The sequence below is a fragment of the Synchiropus splendidus genome, chromosome 9, assembly GCF_027744825.2.
Source record: "Synchiropus splendidus isolate RoL2022-P1 chromosome 9, RoL_Sspl_1.0, whole genome shotgun sequence".
NCBI lineage: Eukaryota > Metazoa > Chordata > Actinopteri > Syngnathiformes > Callionymidae > Synchiropus > Synchiropus splendidus.
In genome coordinates this window covers 8,611,908-8,625,147 of record NC_071342.1, presented here as the reverse complement: position 1 = coordinate 8,625,147, position 13,240 = coordinate 8,611,908, and the positions used below count along the sequence as shown (strand labels likewise).

Here is a 13,240-nt window from a genome sequence, read left to right as displayed (position 1 = left end):
GAGCTTGCAATATAGCACTACAAGTCCCATAGCTCTTTGCGAGTGGATGGAGGGTGCTTTTGAAATAGTTCCGCCATGAATTTGCAAGATGAACCTATTTACCAAATGTTGCAATCAAATGTTTCTTCATAAACAGTCATAGACGTATAGATATTCTTATATTTATTTTTTCCTGAGTATTATAACTCATTATTTCGTGAATAACTATTTGGCGGAACTATAGTTTCTTCCCCAGTGTGGTAGTCGAAAATCGTTGAACGACGGACCTAAACAGGAACAAATGGCGAAATAGCGACGCACATTTGAGTTCTTCAGTCAAGGCAAGTATGACAGCATTATTTTATCCTTTCAATGTCTCTACTCACCCGAAGTTTTGTTGTGCAGTATAGGGAAAATATAATCATCCTCCTGCTTCGTGGGATTTGGGCTCTATTTATCGTGATTCCAAATGATTGATGGTCTTATACCAAGGTAGCCAGTGTCGTCCCAGATTACTTTCTACACGACTTCTACGGCTTTATATGTAGTGTCCGCTTTGCTTCTTAATATAGTTATTCAATATATCGATTGTTTGCAATTATTCGTGATGATTTAAATGTGACTCAAATCATGCGTATTATGTAATTTATGAGCCTAATTGCTACTCTGAATAAGCAGGTCTTTGGCTCTCCAACGATGGATGAACTGCAGAAAAGAGTGGGTCATGATGACGAAGTCCAGTACAAGCTCTTCTTGGTCCAGCCAACTGAGTCAAAGTCTCAGACTGAGGAATGTCTTTCGGACCTGTTGGAGAAGATTCTCGGCCATGTTGCCCACCACTTGATGCAGTACATCTGGCAGAATCAACCCTTCAACCTCAAGTTCTATCCAGAGAAAGGTGCCCATGTGACCACACATATACATCATTTTCCATCATTTCCATCTTTTCCATCGGGCAGTCTGCTGCTGTTTCAATTGGTACTCACAATATGTGCTGTTTTTTGTGTTTAGATGATCTCCCTGCTCACATTGGAGGAAGCACAAATTTTGGGGACAATGTGGAAGATGAGTGGTTCATAGTTTACCTTCTCAAACAGATCACTGAGGAATTTCCAATACTGGCAGCGAAGTAAGTCCAACGCCAACTGCATTTTTACATTCAACTGTCCGTTTGAATGTGATCCCAAGTCTTGGTCCATGCTGTTTTGCAGAGTGGAAGACAACGACGGAGAGTTTCTTCTGATTGAGGTTGCTGATAGTCTTCCAAAATGGCTCAATCCAGACACCAGCGAGAACAGGGTAGGAGTTTCAAATGTCCCATTTCAGCCAGGCTTTACCAATCCTTTTAGCACTGCAAGAGAATAACAATAATTGCTGTAAATACATGTATAAAACGGCGGGATTCCATTATTCACTTCTGTTGTTCCATTTCACTCCAAATCCTCCACATGGTTGATATTCGCGGTTGATATATTTTTCTGTGTTGCGTGTGTATCCATTTTTTTCAGACTGAAATTGTGGCCCCTGTTATTACCATACCATAATTACCATACAATGTACCATACCATACCATACCATACCTTACCATTACCATAATCAATGTTTCAACTAACATTTTCCAGTACAATACATGGTCACAGTTTTGTTTAGGGAACAGATATTAACAAAAATAATCTGGTAATATGTAGCAAGTATATGTATTCGCAGCATTTCAGTCTGTAATTTAATCATTCTAAAGTACTTATTATAAAGTACCCAGGAATGGTCACCAAAAGTTCCCTCTAAATAGCATCGGAATTACTCATTATTAACCTTAAATAAAGAAGTTGTTTGTTTATTAATAGTTCATGTGTTTGAAGTGTGGCCCTATACACTTTTCTGGTCCTTAACAAAACACCTTGGAGGTCTTGGTGAGATTCCTATTTGTGTGATGTATTTCTCCAAAATGTGAAAATGCTTTATCCTTGCCAAATACTTTGAATAAATTCCTCTTTTTTTTGCATTTGATGCTGTGATCATGTTGTTTATTCTATTGATTAAGAGCTGCTTATGTGGACTTATTCTAAATTAGTCTTTGCATCTGCCATTCACGCGTCATGATTCTCCTCCCGACAGGTGTTCATCTATAGAGGGGAGCTGCACATCTTGCCGCGTCCTTCGCGATCCAGTCCAGTTGGTATTGCAAAGGCTTTGATTCCTAAAGTTGCTCAAGCTTTAGATCTGCTCCACATGCAGCCAGAAGCCTGCAGGGCCAACACCAAAATATCATCTGCGCTTAATAAGAGACTTTGTGGGTGAGTGCAATACATTATAAATGTGAGCCCAAATTTCTTCATGAGTTACACAAAACTCACATGAGAAACAGTGACAAATATTTAATGTTTATTGCAATCCCTGATTTTGCCCCAGGTACCCAGAGCAGGTCAGCGCAAGCTTCCATCGGGCTCACTGCTTCATCCCTGCAGGAATATCCCTTGTGTTATCTCAAAGACCCGACCTGCTCGCTCCCGCTGTCTCCTCCTTCTACCTGCGAGATCCTGTGGATCTCCAGGCTTGCAGAAACTTCAAGACCTTCCCTCCTGATACACGTGTCTTAACTTCGGTATACGTCAAATGAATTAGTCTTTTATCAGCGTGTAATTTGCTGTGCCGTGATTGACCTTCTTTTTGAACTGCACTTCTAGGTGACGTTCACGCGCTGTTTGTACGCGCAGCTGCAGCAACAGCAGTTCACACCAGACCGGAGAAGTGGCTTCAACCTGCCTCCACGATCACATCCCGAGTACAACGCTCATGAGCTCGGCATGAAGCTGGTACGTCTACGGGGCTTTTCACACTGCTGTCTGTCTCGAGTGTGTTCAGCTCAAAAGTCCGACATGTGAACACAAGCGAGTCGGGTTTTGGCTGCGGACTTGGTCCTGCCTGGAGAGCAGCACCTGGTCTTGGGAAGCTCAACGCAAGGGCTGAGCTTCTCGCCTCAGGCGAAACTACGTTTACAGTGTGACTCCACACGAACATGATAAATGCGGAGCAGCTAAAGGTCTGATTGCTGTCTGGGTGGCCAACATTGTTCAAAAACATCTTTGCAAACTCCCTGAACACTGAGGTGTGCAGCCACAGCTGCAGGCGACTGGTGCTGGGGAACTGGAGCACAGCGGTCTGGGACTCTGGGCTATGTATGAAAACTAGCATTGTTATGTTTGTAAACTTGAAAACAAGGTTGAGCTGCTAAAATGTAATGATTACAATTTTTTTAAAATAATAATTCTACAGTAATTTTAGCTCAACAATAAAAAAAAGTAAAAATGAAGAATTAGAAGTTATTTTCTTCCTTTCAGTCAAGTGAGACCTTTCTAAAGTACAAAAGAAGTCTGAGTACCGTTGTGATACGTCTGTGTTCCATGTCCACAGGCTCATGGTTTCGAGATCCTGTGTTCAAAAAGCCGCCTGCCGTCCTCAGAACCGGACTCTCCTGTCAGTTGTAACCCTCAGTGGAAAGGGTTCATGGAAAGCCTGAAAAAGAACGGCTACTTTCGGGTGAGCGTCAGAGGATTCACCTGACACTTACATTTTGGACTGAAATATAAACCGCTGGATTTCATCCACAGGACGAGCTGGAAGGTTCGGTCCGTCACAAAAATCTGATGAGATCAGCAGAAAACTTCTTTAAGCAGTCAGTCGCATCAAACCCCAGGTGTGTGTGTAACGCAAGTTATACATCAGACAGGTCTTTAGGTGTAATTTCTCTCATGTTTTCTTTTTATTTGATCACTGTTTGTTGGTTCCACCAGTGCCATGTCCCCTGGTGAGGAGGTCCTGCAGCTGCTGCACAGCTGCCTCCCTTTCAATCTGGAGGAACTGAGGAAACAAGAGCCACAGCTCCCTCCTGAGGACAGTAAGTGAAATGATTTTTCATGCATTTCCTCCATATGTACAAATATTGTCTGTTAACTTTGTAATAATGTATTTTCTATCCCTTAATAACATCATATTAAGCTGTTTTTAAGTGACAAAACAACATAAATATCTTGTTTAATCACCTTGAATCTTGACTTTTTAATTGGCTGCTATTCTTTTTACATTCAAATCTATCGAGAATTGAGTCTATTGTAGTGTCCAGTTTTACATCACAAGTGAAGTTGCTCTGTCACTGCAGAAACAGAAAACAATCAGGAAGTAAGTTAGCTGAAAAAATATGTTTGATGGCAGGACATTGAAGGTCAATCTTCGTTCAGTCCGCATCATATTAAGCAGGGTCGGTAGCAAAAGGGCCCCTGGACTATAGTTAGTCATCCACTCTGCTTGTTGATCTCCAGGTGACAGCTGGCTGGACATCACGGCGCAGGATTTGGAGCGCATGTTGGGGGAAAGAAGTCAAGGCGCTTCTTCTGGAAAGGGCCCATCGAGTGGCGGTGTGGAAGAGAGCGGGAGGGCGACTGAGGAAGAGGAGGCTGGTTATAACCTGGTGGCGCTGAGTAAGGGGATGAAGAACTTCCTCAACACCATGTCCTCTCATGAGGGTGCTGAGCTACCGTGGTAAGCAGGGCTCACTCTGAGGAAATGATGATGAATGAGGGAATAGTTTAAGCTGGAAATGTGTTTTTAAATCAACCACTTCTATCTTTGGCTTTTTCCAAATACCAGGTCAAGTTCATGCAAACCTTTCAGTTTTGACCCGGACTCTGTCGCCAGTGCGCTGGATCGACTGCTAGGTATGTGTGGATGGACCACATGATGATGCCCTGTTTGTTGCTAGAGAGATCAAGTGATCAGGGACTGTCATTACTTAAGGAAACAAAATGGATTACCTTCAACCAACCAGTGGAATTTAATCATTTTAAAAATAGATCTGTAGGCTGTCACCCAAATTTGGTTGCTGTTTGACAGGGATTGTTTGCATCTTAGTAATGCTAGCTAACCCCTTATTGACAATGCGCCGTGGCCTTCACGTAACTGTTGCTGTGGTAGTCAACAGAGATGAAGTTGTATATACAGTTGAAAGGATAAAAAACAAATAGAAGGAGGCAGTATAAATATAGCAATATGTGGGGGGAAAAGTACAGTATGTGCACAGATAAACAGTGGTAGATTCAATAAATAAGTTGAAATTTATTGAAGTTTTTTTCAGAGGCAGATAAAACAACTAGGGAGTAATGTGTTATTAAAACAGCTGGAAACAAGACCTTTCCAACAATTTATGACATGCACATTGACTATAAAAATTCTGCTGCAGCTATGAGTTTACAGAGACGGAGTGAGACAGGCACGTGTTTTGGAAAATGACTTGATTGTGGTGTAGCTTAAAGGCTAGTTTGCGAGTGTTGTGTCAGCACAGGCTGCTCAGGACTACCACCTAAGCTGAAAGCACCTGGACATTGCATCATGCATTGCATATTTTTTATTTTCTCTTTTTTTCTAAGTATTATTTCGGGGAGAAATATGACAGAATAATGGAGAAATTTATACTCAAGATGAAAACCCTGGCGACTTGTATATATTTTAGTAATGAAGGGGTAAGTCATAAAGGAATGAATCCTGCTATATGTTCTTTGGACAGCAGGGGCCGCCATTGAGAGCTATTCACGTTGTTCATGCTGCTAAAGTGTCACCGCATGTTACAGTTTCCTCATCGTTTGTATAATGTGAACGACCTGATGGTCACACAGGTGGAAAAGAAGAAGAGGAACTTGATTCTGATGATCTAGAGGAAGAGGAAGAAGACGAGGAAGATGAAGAAGAGGAAGTGCAACAAGAGAGCACCTCTTGTTCTGCCGAAGTCAACAGCACAGAGACTTTGGAGGGACTCAGGAAGTACATGGACCAGATGGATGAGGAGCTGATGAGTACAAATGTCGGACAAAGTTTCAGTCAGACGGTGAGATGGTTTTTACTCCTGAAGAAATGAAGCGTTATCTTTTAGGCCATGTTTATTTCATCTCATTTTCTTTGTAGACTGACAAAAAGGGATCTGAAAAAGTGCCAGATCAGAGGAATGGAGAAGCAGAGGAGGAGATCCAGCCTCTCGACCTGGATCTGAACTTGGTCACTAACCTGCTGGAGTCATTGAGCTGCCAGGCCGGGCTAGCTGGACCCGCCTCCAACCTGCTGCACAGTCTGGGGATACACCTTCCGCCAAACTCCGACCCTGCCTAAGAACCTGGCAGTGACACCAGTCAGCCGAAACAAGAACAAGACACAGATGAAATGATGTGGAAGGAGTTCCATCAGGATCATCCAGAAACAATTATGGGACTTGTTTTCTCTCATCACGACAATCTCTGTTGTGGATTCATTACCATAAAAACATGTCAGAAAATAATGTTAAAAAATATTATCATGTTAAAAATGTATTCTGAAAATAAAAGTATTCACAAGTTGAACATTTTTAATGTGATTTTATTTTTCTAGATTTTAGATAAATGTTTGCATTTAAATGAGATGACCCTCGAATTCAAATTCACTCAGCTAAAATGTTGCAGGAAGGAAATGTAAAACTATAATCTGGCTGAGCAACAAATAAATTCTGTTCATCTGTGATACTTTTGTTTGTAAAACAAAAATGAAAGCAACATTTTTTTTAATTGTCATTTTATTCGACCTATATGACATTATTGAGAACATGATCCAGAAATACTTTCCTGTCGTTGAGCTTGTTTAAGTGATACAGAAAACAAACATTTACAGAACAAAGGAGCAAATGGTCGCTAAAACATAGATCCCTTTCTTCATCTGACAACTTGCCAAAATCATTCCAGAGGGACTTTATCCAGAGGTAAACGACCAAAGTTTGTGAGAGAGTCATTGAAAAGCCACCCATGTAGAAATGAATGTTTTTCATGCTGGTACTGTTTAACCAGCAGGACAAGGTCACATTCCCACCAAGATTCCTCATCGAACGAGTTCGTCCTCCGAACTCGGAGCTGGGATGTTCTGAATACGTCTCATAGCTGATAAATAACGTCTCAAAATATATTTGGTGGCACAATAAAACAAACAAAACAATAAATAAAAACAGAAGTGTTGAAGGTTTTGGTACAGTTTGATGTGAATAGACGGACTAGCGATGGTCCAGGAGGGTCCCCTGCCCTCAGGTTGCCCTATGATAGATCCATCTCAAGAGTTGTGCTTGTGTTGGCAGGTTTATATGAATAATGTTTTATACCTAATTATATCCCAGAATATTTTAGTTTGATCTAAATGTCAAAACCTTCACTCATATTTGTCTATTTTAGTATTTAGTGTTTCAGTAAAGACTGAACTCTGAACTGAACTGAAAAGTAATTTTGGAGGCCAAGTGAAGGGTGAAAATCATAAACAAGTGGCTTGGTTTTGTTTAGTTTTCATTTGATTTCCACTAGGTTTGCTAATCTTCTAGTTACTTATTGATTTTAAGTGGACAACCAATTTAAAAATTATTCTTCAAAGTCCCTTTGTGCGTATAATATATTCACCTCTTTTAATCATTGTATTTTGCTGTTATTTTTTTATCTATTATTTTCCATAATTGTGTTGGCAAAATAGTAATTTATTTTTCCTTTTTTTCCGTCCTACATAGCGTTTCCTAAACTTCATCATATCGGGCCAAGTAAGTGCTTCCTTTAGTGATAGCGCCGACTCTTGAGTGGCTGTTGTGCGTAAGCTAGAGCAGCCGGACGAATGGCTGCAGCAGGTCCCTGGCAGAGTAGAGCAGAGCAGCAGCTAAGGGGGAGACGCACAGAGCCGACATGCCCACCATGAAGTTCAGAACCATCCCCAACAACAAGATGGCGAGGAGGTAGCCGTGGAAGAGAAGGGTCTGCCAGTAGCCACGACTCAGCACCAGCCAGGGACTGTGGGGGTGGACCAGCCACAGCAGACCCAGGATCCAGAACTGGTTCACCAGCAGGACGTAGTAGAGGTCAAAAGCAGACGCCGGTCCGTCCCCGCCCTGCCGGTGCTGAGCTTCAGACACTTTAGCCAGCCAGGTCAGACAGACGCTGTGGAGGATGACCGCCAGAGGTGGGTACACAAACTCCAGAGGGTGGGACCCTGACACGCCCTTGGAAACTGCAGCACAAAAAAAAGATAAATAACGTGCAAACACGAAACTGAAATGAAACTGTACCTGTGGAAATAACAGAAGAAACACTGAGGATGAAGATCAGGATGGACATGTGGACGGACGGCGGTGAGGAGAGCTTCAGCACGAAGCTCAGAACCACGGTCAAGAGAGGCAGCATTGGGACAGTGAGGGGGGTGACGCTGGAGAAGGCACTGTTGGCTTTGGTCCACATGGTCAGGACGGCGTAGATGCTGGCACAAATGGCAGGAACCAGAAGTTTCTCGCCAAGAGGCCGGGAGTAACGCTTCAGGGGGACCAGACCCAGCAGGTGGAAGAGGTTCAGGAACAACAGGGAGACCAGAACCTGCAGAGAGAGGGTGTAGAGGGGAAGGGGGGAGATATGGAAGGATGGGGGGGAGGGAAAGAAGGAGGAAGAGGAAGGTAGGCAAGGAAGAAGGGGGAGGAAGGGAGCAAGAAAGAAGAGGAGGAGGGAAAGAGGAAGGACAGAAGGGAGGGAAGGAAGGCAAGGAAGGAGGGGAGGAGGAAAGAAGTGATGGAGGAATGAAGGAGCAAACAAATGAAGGTGGGAAGAAACGAACAAAGGAAGGAGGGAATGAAGGAAGGACGGCAAGGAAGGAGGGGAAGAGGGAAGAAGTGAGGTAGGAACAAACAAAGGAACCAAAAAAGGAGATGAGGAGGAAAGACAGATAGAAGGAAGGAAAGGAAGGAAAAAAAGCAAGGGAGGGATGGAAGTAAGGAATGAAAGAAGGAAGGACGATGGATGGAAAAGGAGGGGAGAAAAGAGAGGAGGAAGTAAGAAGGAAAGACAACAGGAACAAATGAATGATGGAGGAAGGAAGAAGAGAGGAAAAGGATGGAAGGAAAGCAGGGAGGAGGGAGAGTAGGAGGGACGAAGGAAGTAAAGAGAGCGAGGAGAGAACAAACATGAAAGCCTTATCTGGAACCTGATGTGGATTTTAGATTAGATTAGATTAGATTAGACTGCCTGTTATTCTTCTTCCACAGTTTGATTAATAATGAATGCATGAATCAACACAAACGTGTATATAATAGAAGAAATGATTCATGAGGTCGCTCCTCCTAGATCCATAAAACTTGTCAACCTTTGAAGCCGACAGTTCCTCCTAGCTTCAGAGCCAAAGGTGGAAACCACCCTGAGCTGCTCACACCAATGTACTCACTGACGCAGCAGTCAAAGTTCCTGGCTTTCTGACAAACACACACGTCGATGAATGACTCACAGCGACCTCAGTTAACCCTGGGTTTCGTCCAGAAAAAGAATCCACTTCAAACGCTGAAGACGGCAAGATAATAGTCGTAGCCATAAAATCCAAAATTCATTTAGAACTGTGTCATGGAAAAAGTGAAGTGAAGATCACTTTGATAGACATTATTCAACATGACAAAATGATGTTTGAGTACTAAAACTTGTTTTTCGCTCGCGATCACGTCAACATAATCAGCTTTATAGTTTTACTTTCATCTTTAAACGGCCGCATGAATACTGTCCAAAGGCCACCTGAGGCCCCCCAGCCTCACTGATCTAAATAGGGCGCAAAATGTAACAGTTCAGTATAACAGTAGTTGATTTTTTTTTTTAGAACTATCTTTGGATAAACACCAGGAATAAAACCAATGACCCACTAACATATAAACATACATTGATATTAATGTGTAGGCTGGATGCAGGGAAGGGTTTGGACCTATTAGAAGGAAGGCAAAACAAGTTGAGTCGTGCACTCTATGTGTGTGAGGATATGAATGGGATGTGGATTAGTGACCAACCCCCAACCAGGTAGTTTCCTTATCTTGGTTTCAAAGCACATCCTGACATCAGTCTCTCACCTGTCCAAAAGAGAGGGCCACTGCGTACGGGTAGTGGTACTGAGGAATGAAGATCCTCACCACAAAGTTTCTGAGCTTCTCCCCCAGCCCATAAACCACCATGACCAGCAGGCAGAAGGTGGGGATGAGGGGCTTCAGAGCCTGCCTGGAGGGCAGCAGGGTCATCCATGTGGAGGGACACGGTCGACTCCTCCATCGACCTGGACTGTGTCGCACAAGAAAAGCCAGTTGTTTAACTCACTCGCACAGAAAACTCTCCTTCCTGCTCATCAGTTTCACCTCGGACCCTGAACTGCGGTCACAGAATCAGGTCACTCATTAGCATTAGCGCGTGTATAATGGCTTCAGCTGAGCAAATATTTATTTGCACTGAATACTCTTGGAAGCAGCAGCAGCTGCTTACATACAGTAAATCATCTCCTGCTCAAACTGGGGAGCATCCTGAGATATTCACCTTATCAGGTTACCATGACCTGAATCTGGCTCCAACTCTGGCTCTAAGACTCAGGAGTGCTTTCTTTCACAGTCTATCACATGAGGTAGTGAACCTCATCAGTTTTGTTCCATCGAAATACAACACTGAGTAGACACTCTCGGAATATTGAATCATGCGGACAACTAGGGTTGTGACTTGGATGTGTTAAGTTCTATTGATTATTACAGGAAGTGCAAATAGCATCGAATAATGAGGTCACTTCCGCAGGTAAAACCAACCCCAGGTACGGCACATAATGGATGGAATAATGGGCAGAGAATTTAAAATTTCAAAAACTTCAGGATCGAAGCACAAAAAAATTTACTTGAACTTCATCATTCTGTGATCAAATATTTAAATACGATTAAGAACCCTCTTATGAATGTGTTTTTTTTTCTTAATTTGAGTCACAGCACTGAAAGAAAAACAGAAATATAAAAAATAATAATAATAATAATGAAAAAAAAAGAAACTTGTCAGACAATATCATGAGTAAAATGTTTTCATAAATCTAAATAAATAGTGTGCCTCTTGTTAACAAACCTTCAAGGATTAATTCGATGTAACGCGATGTACATCCACTGTGCTTTTACATATAACAGCATGAAACTGAAAATAGTTTCGGGGTCAAATGCTGGACTGGTTGAATAGAAGTGGGAACAAAGAGCAGAAAAAAAGATAACAGATTTTATTATCTGTATATTGAGCCATAAATCGTCTCATAAATGCATACATCTGCATCAATAATTACCATGAGCTGGATACATGTTTACATTATATGATAGTAACTTACAATGCTTGTATAATGGACCTGCATAACATCATATGAACATGGTGCTAGATAAGCAAAAGTCAACGTACCCTTTACCCAGAAGACATGGTGTCATTATGTGCAAGTGCTGCCACTGTTCTTGCAGAGGTCTCTTATCTGTGAGAGCGACAGTTTTTGCCTGTTAACGCCACATGAATAGAACACACAAATCTTTTACATGTGAACCATGTGACTTCTGGGATCTAAGTGTAGGAAGTGGGCTTCTCTCATTTGGAGAACTGGTTAGTCTGCAGCGACACAGAACCATTGTGAGCCAGCAAAAGTCAGAAGCAGAACCGCAACATGAACAAATCAGACGCTTCAGTAAACAGACTGTTGAAGGAAAAAAAGGGACCTACCATTTGCAATTCATCGTAAATTCCATCTAAAGAAACTGGTGCCATGAGCTAAGTCACGACTAGCCGCACTCTGGTGTCACCTGCTCTCACTCTGGTCTGTGCTCGTGTACTCATTTGTTTTCTCACACACCCGCCTGGACTTCGACCTCATGCTGTTTACCGTGCCATAATTAAAACTCCATCCGTATTAACCACCTTCAAACTGCTTTGAAATACTAAGAGATTCAAATGGAGGCTCAGGTTTGAGCTCGGTGGGTTTGTACATAACTTACTGGGGTGGGAGACGTGTGTTACAACTAAGATTATCTTTATTTAGTGTAAAAAGAGAGTAATTTACTTTCCACCTTTGACACCTGTTGGTGACATTCCTGGCACTCCAGCTCAAGCTCCTCTCCTCCCGTCCAGACTGAGCCCCAGCAGAATCATTGGGAACATCACTACATGACTGAGTGTCAGCAAATGCAAACATTGTCAGTGTGCTGTGAAGAAAGGGGCCGTCTACTTTGGGGATTGGGAAAACAGTGGCACCTGGAGCTTAAGAACACATACAAAATGAAGCTTTCTCTGACCGTCTGTCCAAAAACATATGAAGTCATAGTCAAGAAACTGTTGTTTCACTATGAGTGGATGTAAACGCTTATCACCTGCAACGTTAAATAATAACAGGGAAGTAATCACCATGATCCTGACAAAAAAATAAAACACAATAAAACTCAATAGGGAAGGACATTCATTTCTTTTGGAAACAAGACATTCAAATAAAATATTCAGCAAAAAAATCAAAAACTAATTCTTTACTGTTCCAGCTGATTTCGATTCGTTTGTAATGCAACTGTTATTATTGCAATTTATCTGGCCGTATTTAAATGATCAGAAATAATGACAATGCCACTGTTTAACTGCCATATCAAAAACAAATGGTAAGGTAAAGATTCAGACCTTTACTCAGTGAAGAGGTCAAAACAATCTCAACTATAATGGTGACGTGTAATATAAACATATATTGAAGTCTACTATATCAAATCTAAATATAGTTTAAACAATATGAAATGATTATCAAATATGACAAAATTAAATAAAAGCTTTAAAATGTGAATATGATTAAAAATAATACTATCAAAAAGCAACAATAATAAAAAATAAATAAAATAAACTTGTGTTGCAGTTGTTAAAGGGTTAACAGAACAGTAGAATAACCTAAAATATCTCGATGAAGATTGAAACACGAACAAAAAAAACTGTAAGTGGAAAACATTAAAATTGATGGAGGAAAAAACAGCTCTACCACATTATGCTTCTACCGGTATTGTAGCAAAATGAAATGACTTTTCACGTCAGAAAGTCCATGTTGTCATCTCTCCAATATACTGTATTTCAAGGCAGATACTGATTGGGAGATCATTGTGGAGTCGGTTGCCAGGTCTCCATCAGCTGTCACAACCAGCTACCACGAGGTCCTCCAAGGCACTTGACTGCCTCGGTGTTTTCAAAACCACCAGGTCAGGCTAGGCTCTGAAGCACGGCCGACGGAGGAGGGAGCGGGGAAGAATATCTTTATATCCTTCTTTAAACATCATTTCTATGACATATCTTGTCTTGAGGAGAATGCTTCTCTGATGAAGGGCTGGTGGAAGCAGCTGAGTCGCTTGCCAGATGACTTCAACAAGATGGGAGTTGTACTGTCCAGGTGCAGCTTCATCTTTTCTGTG

The 13,240-nt window shown here is 41.9% G+C and overlaps 2 protein-coding genes across 4 annotated transcripts; one reads left to right on the top strand and one right to left on the bottom strand.

Annotated features, from left to right (window-relative positions):
* Positions 1–206: 206 nt before the first annotated feature.
* On the top strand, positions 207–6,624 carry ecd (ecdysoneless homolog (Drosophila)). The gene is made up of 14 exons (XM_053875920.1): positions 207–320; positions 658–877; positions 991–1,108; positions 1,191–1,278; positions 2,095–2,273; positions 2,389–2,581; positions 2,664–2,792; positions 3,391–3,516; positions 3,588–3,673; positions 3,771–3,874; positions 4,296–4,515; positions 4,624–4,691; positions 5,646–5,854; positions 5,932–6,624. Exons 2-14 carry the CDS (start codon positions 676–678, stop codon positions 6,130–6,132), a joined length of 1,923 nt encoding a protein of 640 aa, XP_053731895.1. The 5' UTR covers positions 207–320; positions 658–675; the 3' UTR covers positions 6,133–6,624.
* Positions 6,552–12,365, bottom strand: si:ch211-248a14.8 (uncharacterized). Of its 3 annotated transcripts, none has more exons than XM_053875921.1 (5): positions 11,876–12,365; positions 11,223–11,289; positions 9,887–10,091; positions 8,084–8,384; positions 6,552–8,025 (listed from the first exon to the last, which is right to left on the bottom strand). In XM_053875921.1, exons 1-5 carry the CDS (start codon positions 11,895–11,897, stop codon positions 7,619–7,621), a joined length of 1,002 nt encoding a protein of 333 aa, XP_053731896.1. In that variant the 5' UTR covers positions 11,898–12,365; the 3' UTR covers positions 6,552–7,618. The 3 variants fall into 3 exon arrangements, with proteins under 3 accessions (XP_053731896.1, XP_053731898.1, XP_053731899.1); XM_053875923.1 differs by lacking the exon at positions 11,876–12,365 and adding an exon at positions 11,532–11,627; XM_053875924.1 differs by lacking the exon at positions 11,876–12,365 and adding an exon at positions 11,532–11,626 and having other exon boundaries at positions 11,223–11,420.
* Between the last annotated feature and the right edge of the window lie 875 nt (positions 12,366–13,240).

Excerpts from the sequence above, each read along its gene's own strand:
- ecd (XM_053875920.1), top strand. The coding sequence starts at position 676 with ATGGATGAACTGCAGAAAAGAGTGGGTCATGATGACGAAGTCCAGTAC. Across the intron at positions 2,793-3,390 it reads ATGAGCTCGGCATGAAGCTG|GCTCATGGTTTCGAGATCCT; the intron begins GTACGTCTACGG and ends CCATGTCCACAG. Across the intron at positions 3,674-3,770 it reads TCAGTCGCATCAAACCCCAG|TGCCATGTCCCCTGGTGAGG; the intron begins GTGTGTGTGTAA and ends TGGTTCCACCAG.
- si:ch211-248a14.8 (XM_053875921.1), bottom strand. The coding sequence starts at position 11,897 with ATGTCACCAACAGGTGTCAAAG. Across the intron at positions 11,290-11,875 it reads GTCACCAACAGGTGTCAAAG|ATAAGAGACCTCTGCAAGAA; the intron begins GTGGAAAGTAAA and ends TCGCTCTCACAG. Across the intron at positions 10,092-11,222 it reads CCATGTCTTCTGGGTAAAGG|TCCAGGTCGATGGAGGAGTC; the intron begins GTACGTTGACTT and ends TGTGCGACACAG.